This window comes from Syzygium oleosum, unplaced genomic scaffold (assembly GCF_021117445.2).
Source record: "Syzygium oleosum isolate NSW1041296 unplaced genomic scaffold, Sole_v2.1 Sole_v2.08, whole genome shotgun sequence".
Taxonomy (NCBI): domain Eukaryota; kingdom Viridiplantae; phylum Streptophyta; class Magnoliopsida; order Myrtales; family Myrtaceae; genus Syzygium; species Syzygium oleosum.
Genome location: NW_026607492.1, coordinates 1,956,330 through 1,979,317, shown reverse-complemented (window position 1 = coordinate 1,979,317; position 22,988 = coordinate 1,956,330). Strand labels below are relative to the sequence as shown.

Here is a 22,988-nt window from a genome sequence, read left to right as displayed (position 1 = left end):
ATATTGCATATTGGGTTAAATTTGAGGCTTATCACGTTGAACAAATTAAATATTCATGGACCACGTTACACAATAAGTTAAAGTTCATGAATCATTCGTGTTATTGCCCCAGTGGGAAAAACCGAACCGAGCCAAGTAGATTCTTCTCCCCCACGTTTTCCCGGGGCTAGTCCCTATCCGGTCTGAACCGTTAGTTGGGGAAAGCCCGCGGTCGGGTCTCAAGAACTCCGGTCTGGTCGGTCCAACGTTGAAGATTCATTCCTCGCCTTCCACGCGTGAGAGAACTGCAGACGGAAGGCGATCGATTTCAGGTGGTCCCGACGCTCCGCCGAGATCGTCCGTCGGAAAAGCTGGAAACGCACGGTCAACCGAAGCACCAATTGCGCGGGAATTGAGAGAGGGCCAGATCGAACCGGTGAGACTTTCACTTCCCATTCGCTCGCTTCTCCTCCTCCTCCTCCTTCGTCTGGTACTTGGTGCGTGTTTCTCCGATTTGCATGTATCTGATGGCGTGCGATTTGTCCGAGGTAATATCTTCTGCTCCTTCGTGTTCTGTTCGTTCTTAATGGGCGAGTCTTTTGTTTCGTGCGTACTTGCATTCCTGTCTTCGCGTTCGAATTCTGCTTCGCTTCGGGCTCTCGAAAAAGACGATACTGGGATTCAGCAGCTCTAGCGTGATTGATTAGTGTGTACTCGGTTTTTGGGCTTTGTTTCCTTTTTAGGCAGCTTTTTTGTCCCCGTTTGCTGATCATGGATGCGCCGTATATTGCTAAATTGGTATGAGGTTCGTGCTTTCCTTAGTTAGATAGCAGTGGAATCAACCGTAGTTCTGTTCGTACTGCAAGATTACGACGTAGTTTACTGAAAGATTTCGTGGGATAATTTCCCAATCATAAGCCTATTGTACGGGAAAGAACAGTGTTCGAAACCTTAGTCATGCGGTCAAGTTTCGCCTTATTTGTCTAACGTGGCAGTCCAATCATTGCCGGCCATTCTCCATGCGGGGGCGTGATGTGGACTTGATACATCAGCCCCAAATCCCCAAATCAATCTCTCCCATTTGAACCCTGACTCCCCTGAGAAACCCCAATTCCATTAATGGCGATTCCACATTCGACGGGAGGAGTGATGGGCCGCTAATGACCAATTCTGCCATCTGCGCTTTACCGAATCCGCAGGAACACAGAAACCGAAGCACGGAAATCAGCTATTTCAATGTCATTTCGGTGGGCACTGTGTTTCTGAGAGATTGAAAAAGCGAATTCAGAAGGAAGATCAAGTGATTTCACTATACAATCAATCAACGGCGATGATGAGCGCGAAGACGAAGATGTTTTCGGGCGAACAAGAAGAGATTTTTAGCTGAAACTTTGAACATTTCGGAAGCAGAAATTGGTGCAATATGAATAGCTCAAGGGTTCAAGTGAATGGAAGTCAAATTACCTTAGTCCGCTACCATGAGAAGTGATTGTAATTCTGCTGTTCGATTTAAACTTTTGAAGTTTCATGGTCGCAGAGTCTTCTGCTTTTTGGAATAGGTGTGATTCGATTCTCAGTGGAATTAGGGTTTGAATCGGTGGGATTAATTTGGGGATTTGGGGCTTTACTTGCTCGGCCAAGAGACGATGCTGTTTATCAAAGCAAAAAACGGCATTTTTTTTTATAAATAATCTGTCGCCGTGACATGTAGGACGGCCGACGAAAGCTTTGTCACGTCAGATAAATTAGGTGAGACTTGATTGAGAGTACTCGATTGCACTTTCCCTCGAAGGTTTAGGACTACATTGGTTCAATTAAGAGGTTTAGGACTTGATTGGTTCCATACGATAGGTTTAGGACTGATTTTGCAATTATCCCCGATTTCGTGGATTGGTTTTGAATGAATATGGCTAACGGCGATCATGTGCTTTTGGTTTTTTTTTCCTTGGTGAGAGATGTACAGATAAAGTGAGGAAGGGCTTAAGTTAGCCAGCAATAATTATGGCCGAGTTGGAGAAGTTAAAGAAAAAGCTCATGCCATTGTTTGATGCGGAGAAGGGATTCTCTTCCGTGTCAAGCTTGGACTCTTCCGATTCTTACATGGTATCCTCTTAGTTCTTTTTTTGTAATAATTGTGCAATATTGTCCTGCGTCGCCCCTTATGCGTCTCATATGTTCATGAAGCTGTCAGATGGCGGAGCTGTCAATTTACTTAGCAGATCGTATGGCGTCTACAACATCAACGAGCTTGGATTGCAGAAGTGCACATCATGGTCTGTAGATGAAACGGATCGCAGCGAGAAAACCTATCAATGTGCTTCCCATGAGATGAGGATTTTTGGGTCAATAGGCAGTGGGGCAAGCAGCGTGGTCCAGAGAGCTATCCACATACCCACCCACAGAATTATCGCTTTGAAAAAGATCAATATATTCGAAAAGGTATGTAAGTCCGAGCTTGTTTCCAGCAGTTAGCTTCATACTGTTTATAGATTGATGGACAAAACAACCAAACTTCTTCTTACCTCAGAGGATAGGTTTCTCTTTGTCTTGTATTCCTGTCCTTTTGCTCTCTCTGTCTCTTTTTTTTTTGGGGGGGGGGGGGGGGAGCTTAACTGTGTTTCATCTTTGGTATTAGGAGAAAAGACAGCAGCTCCTCACCGAAATACGGACATTGTGTGAGGCACCTTGTGATCAAGGTCTTGTGGAATTTCATGGGGCTTATTATATACCGGACTCCGGGCAAATAAGCATAGCTCTTGAGTATATGGATGGAGGATCATTAGCAGATATCTTACGAGTGCAGAAACGTATTCCAGAACCTGTCCTTTCAGTTATGTTTCAAAAGCTCCTGCATGTAAGAATAATTCTGGCGTTTTAGCATTTTCTTTATTTGACATGGTGCCTCGTTTTTGGCCAAGCTTATATATCTGGGTTTCATTTCCTTTTCCCCTTTCACTGCAGGGCCTAAGCTACTTGCATGGAGTTAGACACTTGGTTCATAGGGACATTAAGCCTGCAAATATGCTTGTAAATCTCAAGGGGGAGGCAAAAATCACAGATTTTGGTATCAGTGCTGGCTTAGAGAATTCCATGGCAATGGTAAGCAATAGAGGTTGAAGTTAACTAACGTACTGTTTATTCTCTTGCAATATGCTCCTTTAGAAGTCAAAACAGATGTCCACTGCTTTCTACCAGTTTAACTTTCTATACCTCTAAGGATATGCCATACTCTGCTGATATGTCTCCGGTTTGTGATTAACCAGTGTGCTACTTTTGTTGGGACTGTGACATACATGTCACCTGAGCGTATTCGCAATGAGAGCTATTCTTATCCGGCCGATATATGGAGCCTCGGTCTTGCTCTGTTTGAGTGTGGTACTGGAGAGTTCCCATATACAGCTACTGATGGACCAGTCAATCTGATGCTGCAGGTGACATGTCAATTCAAAGAAGTGGACTCATACTTTATGCTGCTTGCATTTGATGTATAATTGCATTCAAGAGACACCAGATCATTCTAGGATTGACAGAGGTCTTCTGAAGGATTGGAGTTCGAATGTGAAATGGAATAATAGAAATTCCCGCCAATAAAAAGATTGACCAAAAAAATAATGTAGATAACATCCAATTGGATGGACAATGGATATGATTCGTGCGACATCAAAAAGAGAAACGAAATTCTAAAATCTTCGGTCATCTGTAGAAGTCAAAATTCATATGTTCTACGTTTATATAATCCAAAATGTCCTTCATTAATATGTAGACATATATTGAGTTGAAGTTTACATGGGTTTTATTCAATGGGCAATGTAGATAGAATCCTACAAATTAAAGATTTAATTGATTAGAAATAAAAATTTTATCCTGGCCAATTAAAATCCATATTAACATTTTATTGGTATTTTAACAACCATGGATGAGTATACTTTCACAAAACCATCTTTGTGGATCAATACAATTGATGGATTTCCCAACTAGTGGGATAAGGGTAGTTGTTGTTAAATATCAATGATGAACATGCATGGTCGTGTTAATATTCGAAAGTTGCTAAGGTTTGCACGTGCCCTTCGATTTAAGTTGTGGGGGCTCCATGCAATGTCATACATGATTTTTTTTCTTTTCGTGTTTATGGCAGATTTTGGATGACCCATCACCATCGCCTTTGGAGTGCAATTTTTCACCAGAATTCTGCTCTTTCATTGATGCATGTCTGCAGAAGGATGCGGATGCTCGGCCAACAGCTGAGCAGGTGAGATTGTGGTAAATTTGGCATCAAAGTTACTATTTTGGAAAATAGCTTGAGCTTTGTGAGGCATTTACAGCTCCCGTGGAACTTCTTCAGTCTTTGAGTAGGTTTTGTAATGAGTATATATTCATTGAGGTCCTTGAGGAAATATTTATCGAAGAATGCCATTAGTATCATGCTACATTGCATAAGTTCCACCTCATGGTAATGTCTTGCATCTTGTAGGATAGAGGCATTTACTGATGACACTCCTTTCTTATCCTTTAATCTGAGTTGTGTGATGAATTTTCTGCAGCTGCTTATGCACCCATTTATCACAAAATACGAGCATACCAATGTTGATTTAGCAACATTTGTTAGAAGCATCTTTGATCCAACAGAAAGGATGAAAGATCTAGCAGATGTAAGTTCTCTTCTACATATGGGTGCACAATCTCAGTGAACCTGTAAATGCATGAAAGAATGGTTTAGACTTTATGGACAATTTGTCTTGTCAGACACAGGACTATTCAAGAGCTCTAGATGCATTTGTGGAGGGTAGAGCTTATTTTGTCGGATCTTTTCACTGAATCTTGGAAATGATGAACACAGTGACTACATTGTATCTTGTGTTGTGCCTGCTGAGTGCTGACGTATATATAGCTGGTCATACAAAAGTTATTTTCTTTGTAAAAAATTTAGTGACACCTGTTGGTGACCCTGTCAATGAAGTTTTGACGTGGCACCTTTTCACGCGGTGATTTTAATGGAGGGGAAGTTGGTATTACAATTTTCTGACATTCTTGTGGTTACTCTTGGACTGGTTCAACCAGACTGCCCGAGATATAGGAAAAAAGTGCATTTCATTTCTCAGTGAGTATGCACTGTCTTACCAGGACTTGCATTTTAGATAGTAGAGTATGTGGGTTCAAAAGGACCTGAAGTTTAGGTCTAGTTGGGTAACTTGGGTTTTTCTCCTCTATTGTGTCAAATCCTTCTCCTATTGACTTTTGCAAATATTTCAACTATTGACAGAGTTAAAGCCATGCTTGAATCAATCTGTTTGGTTATTTGTCAAGTAACTCCTAAGTTGAACGAGGACTGTAACTCTTGTCTGTACATTTTGAGAATTATTTCACTCAGTCCTAGAGACATGCTGTTATAGTCATGTTAAATGGATTTTAATATAAATTCGATCTTCTAACCAGATGTTGTCGATACACTATTACCTACTATTCGATGGACCTGATGAACTTTGGCATCATACGAAGACCTTCTACAATGAAGGATCAACTTTTAAGTAAGAGAATCTTCTTTCTAATTTTGTTGTTAGAATTTTTTTCTTTGCATTTTAGGATTTAAGTGTTTTAATAGAGATGTTATTTTGAAGTTGCGTTGGAGTTTGAATCCATAATCAGAGAATTTGCTGATACTATTGGCGCTTGTGTTTCTCATTCAGGTGTGCTGATATTATTACAATTTTCCTCTTTTAGTTTCTCAGGCAAGCAATTTGTTGGTCCAGATGATATTTTTGGAAGCTTGTCGAATATCCGGAAAACGTTAGCCGGTGACTGGCTTCCCGAAAGACTTGTACATGTCGTCGAGAAACTGCAGTGCCGTAATCATGGTCAGGATGGGATTGCAATCCGCGTATCAGGCTCCTTCATTATAGGGAATCAATTCCTCATCTGCGGCGATGGCGTCCAAGTTGAAGGCATGCCACATTTCAAAGATCTATCCATTGATCTTTCTGTTAAACGAATGGGAAGATTCCAGGAGCAATTTATAATTGAACCAGGCAATCAAATTGGATGCTATGTTATAGTGAAACAAGAGCTTCATGTAATGAGCTAGAGAAATGAAAGCAGATGGTCATCCCCAAGGTTAGCAATCTTATACATATTGGTTTGTTGCTTTCAAATTCAAGTGTCGTTGCCAAATCCCAATAGTATTGGTGTTGTACTACCTAATTTTAAGTTCTTTAAAGTGAGAACAAACCTTTTCGGTCGTAAGTTAAGGTTGATTATTATGATATTTCCTACCGCCTAGCAATACAGTTTTGTGCAAGAGTATCATATGATTTCTCAATCCCAGTGAATTGGATCTGACGACATCTTCGCTACACAGACCGACATCGGCTTAAGAGAGGAGATACGGCGGATTCTGTGGACATTCATTCAGGAAGGTTTCTGTTTTGAGCTTTGAGAGGAGTGGGATCGATCTGTCTTCCACTTGCGAAGGAATTTCAGCATCGAACCTTCGGGAGATGCAGAAGTGACAATCAATACTCCGAATCTGTTGCGCGGTGCTGGTGGGACTGTCGTGTACCACAGTTTGACGGACGATGGAGTTTAAGGATGTCCTGCTTTGTTTTTCCTGCTGCTCAGCATACTTTTGATGCAGTTGCAGTAAAGTGGTTTGTTCTATTTCTCTCTTCTTCTTGGGGCACAACTGGTTATATCGGGAAACCATTACTTCCGCTGCTAAGTAATGCCGTGTCTACCGCTATGGACTTCGCCATATAGGCAGATCCGGGCTTCAAGAGCAGCAGCTCTGTCCTCCGTTACAATCAGAGAAGGAGTTGCACGGACGCCATAGGATACTCCAAACTTTACTATATTGAAATGTATAGTTATTGTAATTTACGTACTTGAGAGAATGCGATGATCCGTTTCTATAGCTGCTTGTCCTCTCCTCATATTATGATTGCCCCAATTCGTCAGAATTTGCCTTCTCTGTACTCGTTGTGGGGCATTAATTGACTTCTATCAATAGGGTTTGGTGTTGATGATGGTACAGGACAAAATCATAATTTGTGTTTCTTATGTTGTGCTTATTATTATTATTATTATTATTATTATTATTATTATTTTGGCCTGAATGATCTGCCTGTTAGATTTTGTGGTGAATGTAGTTCCCTCCTACCAAGCTTTCCCCCAAATCTCATAAGATATTTCGAATTTCTATAAGAATCTAAGTCGGATTCACTATACACTTGCTGTCCACTTATTCGTAGGCTTAATCATTGAATGCTATGCCAGATTATCATAAATCTATAAATAGAAGAACCAAGTTTTATAATCTAAAAATAATAGATGAACTCCTCAATAAAAGGAATATAAGATTATTGAATGATGTCCACTTATTCGTAGGCTTAATCATTGAATGCTATGCCAAATTATCATAAATCTATAAATAGAAGAACCAAGTTTTATAATCTAAAAATAATAGATGAACTCCTCAATAAAAGGAATATAAGATTGATATTCAAGAGTAATATAAAGGAAGGTAGTACATATATAAAAATGTTCAATGTTGTCCCTGATGTTAAATTAATGAAAGGATAATACAAAATATTTCATTTTGTTCAGAGACTATATTAAAAATATACCAAAAGTTTAGGGACTACATTGAGCAAATTATAAGTTTAGGGACCACATTGCATATTAGACTAAAGTTCAGATATCACATTAAACAATCTAAAAATTTAGGGACCATATTGCACATCGGGCAAAATTTAAAGACCATTTATATCATCGGAATTATGCTCGTATGCGTCTTTATCTTTGCTCTACATTGTAAGATAAAAGGCCTAATTAAAAAAAAAACCCTCAACTTTACACTTTGTCCCAATTATATCCTGAACTTTTTTTTGTCTAAAAAAAAACCTCAAACTTTTATACGAGTCCCAAATCTGCCCTCCCGTTATAAATCCGTCCAATTAACGTCAGAAAAAAAAAAAAAAAAGAGGACCAGCAGCTGCGGCGGTGGCCAAGCCTTCGCCGGTGGCCACCGCCACAGCCGCCGAGAAGGAGCGGCGGCCCTCGCCGGCGACTCGCCCTGGGCCGGCGAGGGTCGCCAGCACTCGGGAAGGCCCAGGCGAGGGCCGGCGATCCTCGCCGGCCCGGGCGGGTCGCCGGCGAGGGCGTGTAGCCCTCGATGCGGGGCGAGGGTCGCGCCTCCCCTAGATCGGGGTCGCACGCCCTCCCCAGATCGGGGCGCACGCCCTCGCGCGACTTGCCGGGGCGGGCAAGGGTCGCCGGCCCTCGGGAAGGCCCAGCGAGGGCGGTGACCCTCGCCGGCCGCCGGCGGAGTTGCCGGCGAGGGTGTGCGGCCCCGATCTGCCGGCCCGAGGCGAGTCGCCAGGCGAGGGCGTGCGACCCACGATCCGGGGGAGGGCGCGACCCTCACCCCGGATCGGGGTCGCACGCCCGCCGGCGACTCGCCTGGGGCCGACGAGGGTCGTCGGCGCCCGGGAAGGCCTAGGCGAGGGCCACTGCTCCTTCCCGGCGGCTGTGGCGGCGGCCACCGCCGTAGCTGCCGGTTCTCTTTTTTTTTTTTTTACGTTAATTGGACGGATTTATAACATGAGGGCAGATTTGGGACTCGGATAAAAGTTTGAGGTTTTTCTTGAGACAAAAAAAAGTTCAGGATATAATTGAGACAAAGTGTAAAATTGAGGGTTTTTTTTGGAATTAGGCCTAAGATAAAATTGACAATATCGCTTTTTCAAGTCTCTATAGTACATCTCTAAATGCCCGAATCGACTTGAACAAAAAAAAAATCGAGATTTTACTCATCCTACACTTCCCATTAATGGAATAGACATAATACATGGCACGTCTAAGTAGAGACTACTTTTATATAAAAAGGCACCAAAATCTGATCTCGCAATGAAGAGAGACACATTCTAGTAATTTATAATCCGGGCGGCAAGTTTAAAGGTAATATTTATAAAAAGAAAAACTCTTTATTAAAGTATTTACATAAATAGGGTGTATAAAAATTTATTTATCCATGCTTCCTTCGGCCTCATCCAGGTGCAGCCAGTTTTTTCCTTTTTTTCCCTTCTCAATAGGAGTTAAAACGAAAAATAAAAGTTATTTCCACCAAAATAAAGGGGAAAAGAAGAAAAAGAAAAAGAAAAAGTCCGCGGGAGCCCCCCATTTTTAACGGTCGTCCCTAACCTACATAAACCCTAGCGTTCGCCTCGCTCTGGAGCAGCCGCTTCCCTTCCCCACCTCTTCGCTCGCTCCTCCTCCTCCTGCGCCGACGCCTCTGCGACCATGCCGAAGCACTACAGACCTGCGGTGAGTCCATCCTCTTCTCCTCCTCCTCCTCCTCCTCTCTATCTCCGCGCAGCTTCTCGAAAATCCCTTTAGCAGCACGGTGGATTCGCGCCGCCCAGCGGACTGATTTGTTCGCGCGATTTCACCCTTTCGAATGTCCTCCGCGTTTTTCAGGGGAAGAAGAAGGAAGGCAACGCCGCGAAGTACGTCACCAGGTCCCAAGCCGTCAAGCTCCTCCAAGTCAGTCTCGTCACTTTCAGGTCCCCCCCCCCTCTCTCTCTCTCTCTCTCGCGGTGCTTTAGGTTTTTTTTGCCTAGACAGGGGGAAGGGAAATGACGGCAGATTGTTTTTCGTTGTGCTAACGATGGTTTCACGACACGAAATGCTCAAAAATTTTGTCTTGGTTTAATTTGTTTCCTTTGCTTTTAAAGCACCCGTCTTGCAGGTATGAATCGATCTTACATGCTCGAAATCTCGATGTTTAGGTTGTTTTTCTCCGATAGGGAGTTGAGCTAACCCTGTTCTTTAATATATTTCCATGGACTTCTCCTCTAGTATGTTACTTAAGCTTATTAGTGGATGTGGTCTGCGGGTAATTGATACGTGTGCTACAGGGCTATGTTGCTGATTGTCTTCACCGTTTTATCCATTTCTTCTTCTTTTTTTCTCTTTCGGGAAGCAAATGGGATGGTTATAGTCCGTTACACAACTTGGCCAATGAAAGCATGGTGATTTTTGTTATGTTGGTTTCGCGCACTGAAGCAGACATACCCATGCTTGTCTCCCTGATTGAATTTTCGAGCTAAGTTTGAGGTTTTTGGATTTTCTCATGGATATAAATCTATGGCTGTCTTACAATGTGGTGGAGACGAGACTATAATTCTTAATATCAACAACCTTGCAGAGGCTGTGCTTGTACTGTTAAATCTTTTATGTGGAAGTCGAACTCATAACGTTGATTTAGAAAACAGGAGAGACTCTCGAGATGTTTTGCTGTATCATGTTGCAGTTTTCTGTTGATTTCAAGAAAAAACAATTCTCTTCAATACACGTCCTTTGCTTATGTATTGGGCATTTACTCTTTTATTTCTTCTTATTGGAAATTATAGGAGACTATGCATCCTGAAAGGTGTATTTCCCCGGGAACCTAAGAAGAAAGTCAAGGGGAACCACCACACTTATTATCACTTGAAGGATATCTTGTTCGTTAAACATGATCCATTGCTCGAGAAGTTTAGGGAGATGCGAACTTACGAAAAGAAAATTAAGAAAGCTGAGGCAAAGAAAAATAAGGACCTTTATGAGCGTCTTCGCACTCGAAAGCCTACTTACACGCTTGACAGACTCATATTGGAGAGGTTTGTTGAATATGCTTTTCTGTTATCTACCAATTGGAGCTTTCATATTTTATCTGACATTTCCTGGCTGCTTACGCTTTTAATGTAGGTATCCTAAGTTTGTTGATGCTCTTAGAGACTTGGATGACTGCCTGTCCATGGTGCACCTTTTTGCGGCATTACCAGCCTTGGAGCGGGAAAATATTGAAGTGAAGCGCATTCACAATTGTCGAAAGTTAGTTTCCTACTTTCATTAGGGAAAACAATTACCTTGTTACTAGTCCACTGGTACGCACTTTCCACGTGCACGATAGGGTTTCAGAATTCGGAAAAAGTGAAGGAACCACTTCGCTCCTCCTAGAAGTGTAAATTTATAAATGCTCCAATGCCAAAATCTCCAATGTGGTCGGTCATGGCAGCCTGATCACTTATATAAAGCTGGGACTCATAATGCCGATAGAACATTTAGGGCTCAAAGGAGCCACAAAGGTTAATTGAAGGCAGATTGCAAATTGAAATTGAGGGCAAGTTTGTGAGATAAGACATGTTTACTTTGGAGAACAATGATGATTTGGGTAATTGGGTGAGAAATAAAACGTGTGGAAGGACAGAATAATATGCTGGTACAGCTTTTCTCCATTTAAGCTTCCTCAGATCATGGAACGTCACCAAATTACAATAGTCAGAGACTACTTAAGTTAAGCAAACATCTAAATAAACATAAACGTAGTCTTCCTGTTGTTCAATCCCAATAAATATCTAGGCAAGGATTGCCATAAAAATATTAGTCAGCTGAAATCTCACTTTGCCTGTTATAACAGTAGAGGTTCACGTATTGGGATGTATTATCAGTCTAGGTTAATGTAATTCTTTAAATGATTAATGTTCACTTTTGGTTTGATCAGATCTGCTTTCGTTCTTCACTGTTAGGTTGAGTCATGAATGGCAAGCTTATATTGCTCGAACTCATAAGCTCAGAAAAGTCTTCATATCTGTGAAAGGCATATATTATCAGGTACTACAGGTTACTTATTGATCAACCGTATCACTTCTCATGTTGCATATAATTCTTACTGAGCAAGATACGTCTGCAATAATTTCATTTGCACAGGCTGAAGTTGAGGGTCAGAAGATCACATGGCTAACACCTCATGCCTTGCAGCAAGTTCTGCCCGAAGATGTGGACTATAATGTCATGCTAACTTTTCTGGAATTTTATGAGGTCATATTTTGAGCTTCCGTTTTCGCCTCCTATTCTAGTTTAGCTGATGACATGAAGTGGTGTTATTCCCTTTTGTTTCATGATAATACGACCTGAGAAGCTTCATCAATTAGGAGTCTTGTATAAGAATCCCGTATGTGTCTTTTAGTTTGAATTTAGTAGTGTTGTTACAAACTTATTCAAGTAGAGTGGATCTGGATGTACATAGATTGAATTGCCTCTTTCTAGGTTGATGAAATGTCGGTACCTCTGTGCTGAGTAGAACATCAATAGAAGATATGACTACTTTAAGGTAGATGGTCATGATAGTCTGGTGGTTATAGACCTTCATTGTTTGTTTTGTATTTCCAGTCGCAACATATCTACATTCTTAGTCTGCTTTCTGTCTCTTTTTGACCTTGTCATTCAATTACTGCAGACTCTTCTTGCTTTTTCGAATTTCAAGCTATATCATTCAATCAATGTGAATTATCCACCGATCCTTGATCCCCAACTGGAGGCTTTAGCTGAAGGTATTCTTTTCTTTCTAAAGTTTAACTAAATAGGACTATTGGCTATCCGTATGGAATAGTGAAACTTCTATCCATGATAATCTTTTTGCGTACTTTGGCCATAGTTTTCCGAGTCATCTGTTGGTATTGCACTTTTCACGGTTGAGATAATAAATAGCTCAAAAATTTGTGCAGAGCTTTATGCATTGTCAAGATATCTTGATGCTAATACTAGATCCTCCCATGCCTCTGGATCTGACCAAGTGGAAGGTCAACAAAATGAAAAGCAGCATGATGAATCTGATTTAAGGCTCGCACAACTTCAACATCAGCTTCCTCATAATGAGCCTGGGGTTCTAATGCACCTTGTTGAAGATGCTGCTGGTGAGGATGAGGAGGATGAAGATACGAAGGAGTGCAAGAATTTCTTTAAGGATATGAAGTTCTTCTTGGGTCGTGAGGTGAGATTGATTTTGCATTGGCATATAGATATTTCTTGTTGGTAGTCCATACATTTGTCCTTCTATAAACCCTGTTGTCTCCGTACATTCGATATTTTGCGGAAGTGCGGGATTTGCTTGCTAGGAATTGAAAGTGTTTCTCCTCCCTCTTCCCTTTCTTAATAGATAGGGAGGGAGAAGTACTGACACGATGTTTTAATCTTTGAATGTGTAAAGGAAGTGGGTCAAGGGAGCTTAAGAAAAGAAGTGAACGTAGTGTGTGCTTTCCTAATTCATGGAAATAAAACAAATGTAAGAAAATCAAGCTGTGGGAAATGAGTTGTGTCTGGTAAAATGTCGGGAAAATTCTTTTTGATGAGTTTTTACATTTGGATTCTTCTTTTGCATGGTTCGTTTGTACTATTGGAAACCGAATAACGAGGTTCAAGTGGTGACTGCATTTTGCACCAATTGCGTCATCATGCCCAGTTGAATGTGACGCAGCATACATTACCAAATTGTATCTATGTTACCTTTCATATCCATCCTTTTGACTGAGACAAGAAACATGCTTCCCTCACTTACATGACTATATTTCTATTATCAGGATATTAGCCTCTATTTGAGTTAAAACTTCCAGCTTGTACTGGTTTTACATGCTGATAGTGTGGTATTTTGTAATGTTGCGGACACTGAAATATTTTCCAGCGGATGTGAGAGCAAAAATTCTGTAAAAATTTCATGTAAACCAACGTGCATGGTAGATCTTAGATATTAATTTTTTTAAGTTGGCAGTTTGCACAGTGATGAAGTAAAGTACATATTGCTGGCATGCATCCACATGTCTGCTCCACGAATGGATCAGTCTTCATCTTAGGTGCATCTTTCATGCAGAACTTTTGTCATTCTGCACTCTCTTCTATTAATTATTCATGTGATATTCAGGTTCCTAGAGAGTCATTGCTTTTCGTTATTCCTGCTTTTGGAGGTATTGTTTCTTGGGAGGGAGATGGGGCTCCATTTAGGGAGGCTGATCAGAGCATTACCCATCAGGTGTCGTCTTTATGCTCCCAATTGTTCTGTTTTCTCCTTATGTTCTTATCGTTTCTTTTGGTATTACCTATGCTTGATGATTGCATTTTGCTGTGCAGATTGTTGATAGACCAACTCAAGGTCATAAATTCCTCTCTAGAGAGTATGTTCAGCCTCAATGGATTTACGACTGTGTGAATGCAAGAATTATCTTGCCAACTGAGGGTTACCTGGTGGGAAGGTAAAGTGGACATGTCTTCGAAATTTATCTATGCATTGTTTTTATTCCCAAGCGGTGATGTTCTGACAAGGTTATTTGTTTCTCTTTTTCCTTTTCTAATAGAAGTTGGAATTGGTGCTCAAATAATATGTCCCTCTCTTTCTTCCATATTATCTGTCGAGTATTTGGTACTCACCGTGATTGCAAAAAACTGCATGACGTGCCAATGCAGTGCTGGAGATATTAGCATGCTTGGTTGGAGTTACGCTTCAGAATATATCCGCAGGGTCTGGGACTCACTATAAATGTAAATGGATAAGATGGGAACCGTCTGGAAAACTTTCCAGTTGTGAAATATTATAAGGTCTGGCCTGCAATGGAACCAGCCATTAGCTTAAACTGATTCATCCAAGATCAGTGCAAGATTTACTCCAACCAATAGTACAAACGCACTTGACTTAAGGCTAAATGGTGATTGTTGTAACATGGTATGTGCAAAGAAAGTAAGAGTAAAGCTTCTCAGGAAAAAAAAAACAAAAATAAAGGGGGCTTGTTGCTATATATATGGACCCAATCACTGAAAATAAGGAACATTACATTTGACCAATAATTTCTATCCATTATTTGGACTAGCTATAGGATTTTGTGATAGGTCTACTGCAGACTCAGAAGGGTACTTATAGAAACAACTTTTGTTGGTCTAATATTGAATGTATGAAAATAGCCTTATCTGTTTTGTTTAATCACCTCTCAGGCTAATTCTTGTTATTAAAATATAAATTTAATATAATTTGTTTACTTTCATTGCCTTCAATTTACACAATAACCACAAAAACTCCTGATATAATTGTCCCATGCATTGCACAGTCCAATCTAGTGCTCTACATTAGTTGGATGGACATTTTGGAATTGATGAATTTCTGCTATTTTTTCCGTAGGTTCTTTGCATCCTTATTGCTTTGTTCTCTAGGATTGACGTCATTTTTTGCAAGCAGGGTTCCTCCACCACACTTGTCGCCTTTTGTCGATAATGAAGCAGAGGGTTATGTGCCAGACTATGCAGAGACCATTAAGCGCTTGCAGGCTGCTGCCAGAAATGAGGTTCTTCCAATGCCAGGCACCGTAAAAGAAGACTTGGAAGATCCTCAGCGTCTCTTGGTTGAAGGGATCATCGACCGTGCTGAGGCAAATGAAGCTGCTGAGAAGAAGCGGAAGGTATTCAATCTCTTGATGGCTGATCATGATTTTCTAGTGTAGCATTTTTACTGTTTGTTTTGGACGAGTTCACACTGTAGATTTTGTTGCAAGTTGTCATAACTCAGAAATTCTTGTCAATCCAGATGGCGACTCTCGAAAAACAGTATCACGACGAGTTAAAAATGGAACTAGAGGGAGCCCAGTATTCTTCATCTATGGTTAATCAAAACATAGAGAGCAATGCAGCGAGCGGAGAAGCTAGGGAGGAATCGGTTCCTGATCTGCAACAAATTGCCGATGATAGTGCAAATATGTCGAAGATTGTGATGTCACGGAAGAAGAGGAGGCTTTTAGAAGCCATGGAGGTAACTTATAATGTTTACTGTGTTTTCTCCTTAAATTTGTTGGCTTATCTGCAGTTTTTCTCGTGCAATGACACTCGGCCCTTGCTCTATGCAGATAGGGAAGAAACGTAAACAGGCTAATGTTGATCTTCTTAACGAACGGAAGAAGAAAAATGAAGCAGGTCAGGCGCCAAAGAAGAAATAATTCTGCCCGGAATTTTGAGCTTTTTTTCCGAGTATTTGATGTTTATGTATTCTGCTTTATTCTGTTGGAAGGATAGTGTACTGCCAATCAAAGGTATTGGCTGAAATTTTGCAGAAATATGGATGATGAAAATGTGTAAATTGTATTCTTCTCAAAGCTTATTAAGAGCGAGGTTGTTCAACTTGCCACCGGGAATGGACATAGTTCTAGCTAAGATTTAGTTTGTTTCATTTTTATAAGCAATAAAAACGATTATTTTTAAAAAATAGTTTTTAAATTATCTATTATTTGCGAAACAAACGAAGTCTAAGAATATTGTTCTTCCTTTTGACACTTGGCTATCCACATATGATTCTTGAGCAAACGTAGATACTAGTTATTCTTGGTAATTTTTTTGAAAACGTACCGGCTACTTTCTTGGAATGCACACAACCCACCAGTAGTGTTATAAGAGTACTACTGTTATTTGAATCTCTTTTATTATCAATCATTTCGGAAATTCACTGAATTTTATTTTGGTTGAACACCAACGTGTTAAAATCATTAAGTTTTATACAAAATTATCAAACTTATTGATGTTTATTTGATTTTTTAATAATTTCGACTCTTTCGGTAAATTATCGACATTTATTTAACTCAGTTGTAACGCGATATTTTTTTGTTTGGTATTAAAAGAGCAAATGATATAATACATGAGTTCTACTTATTTCAATACCCCATTGATACTTCCAGCGTATTTTAGCACATATTCCTTTCTAACAAAAAATATTTTTCTTAGTTTTCTTGTTTCATTGGTTATGGATTAGCAATAATTCGATTGCTATCGTTGCAACTAGGATCTTAGATAGAAATAACACGGGATAACATGCACCTAAAGTAATTAGAACATAAATAAAAACGTGAGATTCAATCAACCAATCTCGAATCATGTCACGTGGGATTTCGCTAAAAATTTTAGTGTCCTTCTTATATCAGTTAGGTGGTTATCCAAGTTAGTTTTCGCACATTTAGACTTGTCCATATCTTTCGCACATTTAGACTTGTCCATACCTTTCGCAACAATCTTATGGGCGCGCTTTTCTAAAAAAGCGAATTGTTGATTTATGAACCTATCACATTATTGATGCTGATATATTCCTAACAAGATCTATCTATATATACTGGTCACGACTCAATGATAATGGGGAGTTTTTATAAATTCATGGCCAAAAAGTAGATAAAATAGCAACCTGATATTTTTTATACGAAAAACAAATAATATTCAAATCATAATTTTCAATGCAGAAATTTAAGAGTCAAAATTTTACGCTAATATGCTGGAAAATATTGGGGGTGGGGTAAATTAGCAACATGGGCATCAAGCCCTTTTTTCCATTTATATATATAATACATTCGATAATTCCGTTCCAAAACTTTCCCTTGGGTATGAATAATACTTAATTAACATTGATTAAGTGAGAATTTTTATTTATTTTTCAATGATTTAGCAAAATAAAAAGTTTATAAATTTTGGCTCCGGCTAAAAAGCAACTAACATTATCGTGGAAAATGGTGAGAAAGTCATTGAATCAGCATGAAATTTGATTTTAGAGTTGAAATTTCGTGGCATGCAATCTTATTTGCATGTTTTTTCAGTCAGATACGAGGAAAGTGAACAGGAGGAGGAGGAGGAGGTTGTCGTTCGACCGAAACATAGGTGGTCCGCTCACCTACGACGGCGGCGGCGGCAACAAGAGCTCGCCGCTCTTGTGCTTACACCTTCTCTACGGAACCACCGTCCGAAGCAGACAACGCGAGGCCATCCATTCTCCACGAACAGACCTTCCTGAATCGCTCCCGTCCCTCTCACGATGCTCTCCCTCAAACGCGTGACCAAGACCAGGGCCCTTCTCCTTCCCCAGCCCCTCGTCCTCGACCACGCCCTCCTCGCCGCCGCCCCGCCACAGCACTCCGCCGCCTCCCTCCTCCACGCGCCGCAGCGGGCCGGCGTCCCTGGCGCCGCCCTTAGCACGAGGGAGCTCGTGCTCTCCTTCGCGGAGTGGTTCCGGTCGGGCAACAACTCCCTGTTCGACCGGATCTTCGAGATCCTGGGCTCGAGCCCCGACGATGGCCTCGGGCTGGCCGACTTGGCGCTCTCGCGACTGGGCCTCCGCCTGACGGAGCGCCTCGTGCTGGACGTCCTCGATTACGGGACGAGGAGGCGCGGCGGCGTGCTTCCTTGCCTCAAGTTCTTCGACTGGGCGGGCCGTCAGTGCGGGTTCTACCACACGCGCGCGACCTTCCATGCGATTTTTAAGATCCTGTCCACCGCGAAGCTCATGTCGCTGATGATCGACTTCCTCGAGAGCTGTCAGCTGCAGAATTATTTCCACAGGATCAGGTTTCATGATACATTGGTGATGGGGTACGCGGTCGCTGGGTAGCCCGAGTTTGCACTCCAGCTGTTTGGTAAAATGCGCTTCCAGGGTTTGGACTTTGGATACGTTCGCCTATCACGTGTTCCTGAATGCGTTGGTGGAGGAGTGCTGTTTCGACACTGTCAAGATGGTCGCGGAGCAGATTTCGCTGAGGGGGTTCGAGAGTGAGATCACGCACTCGATCGTGATGAAGTGCTTTTGCAAGAGGAAGCAGATGGATGAGGCGGAGGAGTATATGTGCGGGTTGGCTAGCGAAGGGAAGCATTTGAGCGAGCACTTGTTGTGCACGTTTGTCGATGCTCTTTACCGGAATGAGAAGTTTGAGCGGGCATGTGCTTTGATGGAGGAGTCTGCGGAGTTAGGCGTTGTGCCAATGGACCGTGTTTTATGGTGTGTGGTTGGGAGACCTTGTCCGAGCTGGGAAAATAGACAGAGCCTTGGAGTTTTTTCAGCCCAAGAAGTATTTGGAAGGATATATTCCTGATATGTATCGCTATAATATGTTGATATGCAAGCTTTTGAGGCAAAATCGTCTCGAGGAGGTGTTTGACATGCTGATGGAGATGAAGGAAGCTCACGTTCTACCCGATAAGGTCACCCTAAATGCTGCTCTATGCTTCTTTTGTAAAGCTGGAATGGTGGAAGTTGCCCTCCAATTGTTTGATTTGGGGGCCAAATTCGGGCTCTCAATCAATGGGATGGCTTACAACTATTTGATCAATACATTGTGCAGCGATGGGAGCATGGACGAAGCATATCGTGTCTTGAAGAACTCTATGGTGCAAGGTCATTTCCCTGGTAAAAAAACCTTCGACGTCCTGCAGATGCTTTGTGCAGTGAGGGAAAGCTTGATAAGATGACAGAGTTGGTGGGCGCGGCGCTGGATCGGAACTTTATGCCCAGTCTTCCCACATATGAAAGTTCATATTGGCCCTGTCTAGGGCTAGGTGGGTAGAGGAAGCTTATTTAATACATGGGGAGATCAATAAGGTTGCTCATTTCACAAGGAAAACGGCTAACTTGAACTTGATTCGTGGCTTTAACAGGTCAGGTAAGGGGGATATTGCAGCCAGGCTTCTTATTGAGATGCGAGACAAGGGTCATGTTGTAGGTAGGCCATTGTTCAGGGCGGTAATCTGCTGCTTTTTTTCCATGGAAAATCCAGAAAACCGATTCCTAAGATTCCTGGAAATGGAGCTGTCTCGCAGTGAACCAAGCATTCAGTTGTATAAGAATTTCATTGATGGAGCTGGGCGTGCCAAGAGACCCAAACTGGCTAGAGAAGTATATGAGATGATGAGGAGAAACAACATTCAACCCGATGTGCAGGCTGACTTTCTCATGTTACAGAGTTATTTAAAGAGCGAGAAAGTTTCGGACGCTCTCAATTTTTTCAGTGATATATGCCAAAGGAGAGAGGTTAGCACAAAACTTTACAATACCCTTGTTGCCGGTCTCTGCACGATTAGAAAGGCAGACGTTGCATGGGAGTACATGACCCAGATGAAGGAAAAAGGGTTGGTTCCAGGTGCTGAATGTTATGAGCTTCTCGTGCAGCTCCTGTGCTCACAAGGGCAGTATGATGCTGCATTTGATGCTATTGCTGACTTGAAGAAGGTCGGACGCCCCATCACGTCCTTTATCGGCAATGTGCTTTTGTTGCATTCTTTGAAAGGCCCAAGGCTATACATGGCATGGGCACGTTCAAGAAAGGAGTATGATCAGATGTCTGAGATTTCAGAGCTTGGCAAACTCCTTAGAGCATTTACTGGAGGAATTATAACCAGTGAAGTTTGTCGTGGACATAGAAGAATTGATCAAACGTTGCTTCCGGCCCAATCTTCACACTTATAACATGTTACTGGGAAAACTGAGCATGACTGATGTGGACGGTGCTATCGAGTTCTCCAACAGGTTATGCAAAAAAGGGTTCGAACCTGAACTGTGGACTCATGACATTTTAGTGCATTCTCTTATCATACATGGAAGAGCAACCGAGGCTAAGAGATGGGTGAAGGAGATTAGTCGTACATACCAGTCTCGCCGCGCTTTTAGATATTTATCACGCCGGCAGTCATCACTGGCCGCAAATTACATCTAGTCATTCAGGATAGGACCTCAATTTTGGTGAGAAAATGATATGCTTGGCATTTTGGTCTGATGGTTGTGTCAAAGGTCAAAATGACATCGAACAGTGTAGATTACAATTTTTTCGTGAGGTGTGCTCTAGTCGAAGAAGAGAATCAAATGTAAGTTTGCTCTTTACCATATCAAATAATCTAATAACCATTTGCTTTGATTCTTGGTGGTGCTGTGTGCATGGTCTACTGCATCATATGAGATTTCCATGTTCACATCATTACTAACTACTAGCTAGTTACTTCTACACATCTTCCCTGCTTCACAGATAAATTCTTTCTTGCCTTTTGTGCTTCATTCTGATTTCTGAGCTAATGCATGACTCTGATGAGCCTGATATCAACGGCAACACCAACATCTTGTTTGCAACATGGTATGTGCAAAGAAAGAAATAGTAAGCTTCTCAGGAAAAAGCAACAATAATAAGGGGGTTTGTTGCTATATTAGAATATAGACCCAATTGTTGAAACGAAGGAAGATTACATTTGACTAATAGTATCTATCCATTATTTGGACTAGCTATAAGATTTTGTGATAGGTCTCAGACTCAGAAGGGTACTCACCGAAACAACTTTTGTTGGTCTAATCTCAGGCTAATTCTTGTTATTAAAATATAATTTTGTTTTCTTTCATTGCCTTCATTACACTAGCTATTTTACAGAATAACTACTCGTACTCCTGATAAGATTGTCCCGTGCATTGCACAGTCCAGCCTAGTGCTCTACATTAGTTGGATCGACATCTTGGAATCGATGAATTTTAGCTATTTTTGCCATAGGCTCTTTGCATGTTTATTGCATTGCTCTCTAGCATTTGACATCATTTTTTGCGAGCAGGGTTCCTCCACCTTACTTGTCGCCTTTGATCGATAATGAAGCTGAGGGTTATGTGCCAGACTATGTGGAGTCCATTAAGCACTTGCAGGCTGCTGCCAGAAATGAGGTTCTTCTAATGCCAGGCACCGTAAACGAAGACTTGGAAGATCCTCAGCGTCTCTTGGTTGAAGGGATCATTGACTGTGCTGAGGCAAATGAAGCTGATGAGAAGAAGCGGAAGGAATATAATCTCTTGATGGCTGACCGTGATTTTCTAGTGTAGCAATTTTACTGTTTGTTTTGTCGAGTTTACGCCGTAGATTTTGTCACAAGTTGTCAAAACTCAGAAATTCTTGTCAATCCAGATGGCAACTCTCGAAAAACAGTATCATGACGTGTTAAAAATGGAACTAGAGGGAGCCCAGTATTCTTCATCTTTGATAAATAAAAACAGAGAGCAATGCAGCGAGTGGAGAAGCTAGGGAGGAATCGGTTCCTGATCTGCAACAAATTGCCGACCATTGTACAAATATGTCGGAGATCATGATGTCACGGAAAAAGATGAGGCTTTTAGAAGCCATGGAGGTAGCTTATAATGTATACCGTGTTTCCTTGTTAAATTTGTTGCTTATCTTGAGATTTTATCATGCAATGACAATCGGCCCTTGCTCTATGCAGATAGGGAAGAAATGTAAACAGGCTAGTGTCGATCTTCTTGAAGAATGGAAGAAGAAAAATGAAGCAGGACAGACGCCAAAGGCGAAATCATTCAGCCCGGAATTTTGAGCTTTATTTGGAGTATTCGATTTCTTTATAATGTGCTTTATTCTGTTGGAAGAATAGTGTATTGCCAATTAGAGGAATTGGCTGAAATTTTTGCAGAAATATAAATGATAGGAATGCGTAAATTGTATACTTCTCAAAACTTCAAGAGCGAGGTCGTTCAACTTGCCCGTGGGAATGGACTTTAGTTCTAGCTAAGAATATGTTTGTTCACCCTCGACACTTTGCTTTCCACAGATGATTCTGAGCAGATGTAGTTGCTTTTCTTCCTGGTAATCTTTTTGAAAACGTAATAGCAACTTTCTTGGTACGGCACGCATGAGTAACCCACCCACACTGTTATATAAGTACTACTGCTGTTTTGAATCTTTTATATTACCAATCATTTCAGGAATTCACCAACGATTATATGGGTTGAATACCGATATGTTAAATCATTAAGTTTTATGCGAAATTATCAAACTTAATTTGAAAGACTTACTGATGTTTATGTGATTTTTTTAAAGACTTTCGATTGTTCCGGTAATTTATTGAAAGTTTGTTTTAGTTGATTACGAACGTGTTAAACTTACCAAGTAAGAGTTGGTAATTTGTGTAATTGTTAGTGGCTTCATCAGGTTGCTAAGTTTGCACAATTAAATGTTGGTGGACTGTAGCAACCAATAGAAATTTCAGAACAATAAGATGAACATTTGTAATTTTGAGTTAAACGGGGTACGGTTGAGCTTCAATAATAAGTGTTATTATATAGTTTGAACGATTGTTACTTCTGAGTCAATCAAATACATGGTGGTAAGAGATTCAAATATAGGATTAGTATCTCGAAAATCTCGATAAGCTCCAGAAATGAAAAAGGGAACTTATTGAAGTAAAAAAGATAGGGATAACTAATTAAATAAGAGTTCGTATGATAAATGGGAGATAAATTGGTATATCACTCAAACTAAAGTTGGTAATTATCTATACGAATCACAATAACTTTCACACGTCGGGTAAACTCGAAAATAAATATCAATAAACCCTTGTGACAGTTGACAATATAGAAATAATTAAATAAAAATTAGAAAGTAACT

The 22,988-nt window shown here is 41.0% G+C and overlaps 3 protein-coding genes across 8 annotated transcripts; all 3 read left to right on the top strand.

The window, feature by feature from the left end:
* Nucleotides 1-226: 226 nt before the first annotated feature.
* LOC115672806 (mitogen-activated protein kinase kinase 3) lies at nucleotides 227-7,025 on the top strand. 4 transcript variants are annotated; one of them, XM_056314061.1, is made up of 11 exons: nucleotides 227-415; nucleotides 1,943-2,082; nucleotides 2,164-2,418; nucleotides 2,615-2,833; nucleotides 2,941-3,078; nucleotides 3,243-3,410; nucleotides 4,115-4,228; nucleotides 4,521-4,628; nucleotides 5,413-5,504; nucleotides 5,698-6,087; nucleotides 6,332-7,025. In XM_056314061.1, exons 2-10 carry the CDS (start codon nucleotides 1,981-1,983, stop codon nucleotides 6,056-6,058), a joined length of 1,557 nt encoding a protein of 518 aa, XP_056170036.1. In that variant the 5' UTR covers nucleotides 227-415; nucleotides 1,943-1,980; the 3' UTR covers nucleotides 6,059-6,087; nucleotides 6,332-7,025. The 4 variants fall into 4 exon arrangements, with proteins under 4 accessions (XP_056170036.1, XP_056170038.1, XP_056170037.1 ...); XM_056314063.1 differs by lacking the exon at nucleotides 6,332-7,025 and having other exon boundaries at nucleotides 227-520; nucleotides 1,935-2,082; nucleotides 5,698-6,299; XM_056314062.1 differs by lacking the exon at nucleotides 6,332-7,025 and having other exon boundaries at nucleotides 227-527; nucleotides 5,698-6,299.
* Nucleotides 7,026-9,152: 2,127 nt separating this feature from the next.
* Nucleotides 9,153-22,137, top strand: LOC115672724 (pescadillo homolog). 3 transcript variants are annotated; one of them, XR_004004755.2, is made up of 13 exons: nucleotides 9,153-9,294; nucleotides 9,448-9,533; nucleotides 10,383-10,631; nucleotides 10,720-10,845; nucleotides 11,541-11,625; nucleotides 11,722-11,832; nucleotides 12,251-12,344; nucleotides 12,519-12,784; nucleotides 13,709-13,816; nucleotides 13,915-14,036; nucleotides 15,011-15,230; nucleotides 21,498-21,717; nucleotides 21,811-22,137. XR_004004755.2 is itself a non-coding variant. In XM_030594640.2 (13 exons), the coding sequence occupies exons 1-13, from the start codon at nucleotides 9,271-9,273 to the stop codon at nucleotides 15,759-15,761; spliced, it is 1,803 nt and encodes a 600-aa protein (XP_030450500.1). In that variant the 5' UTR covers nucleotides 9,153-9,270; the 3' UTR covers nucleotides 15,762-15,942. The 3 variants fall into 3 exon arrangements, 1 of the variants encoding a protein (XP_030450500.1); XR_008817058.1 differs by having other exon boundaries at nucleotides 21,498-21,729; XM_030594640.2 differs by lacking the exons at nucleotides 21,498-21,717; nucleotides 21,811-22,137 and adding exons at nucleotides 15,356-15,577; nucleotides 15,672-15,942.
* Nucleotides 20,286-21,521, top strand: LOC115672725 (pescadillo homolog). Its single transcript, XM_030594641.2, has 2 exons — nucleotides 20,286-20,427; nucleotides 21,154-21,521. The coding sequence occupies exons 1-2, from the start codon at nucleotides 20,339-20,341 to the stop codon at nucleotides 21,413-21,415; spliced, it is 351 nt and encodes a 116-aa protein (XP_030450501.2). The 5' UTR covers nucleotides 20,286-20,338; the 3' UTR covers nucleotides 21,416-21,521.
* Nucleotides 22,138-22,988: the final 851 nt, after the last annotated feature.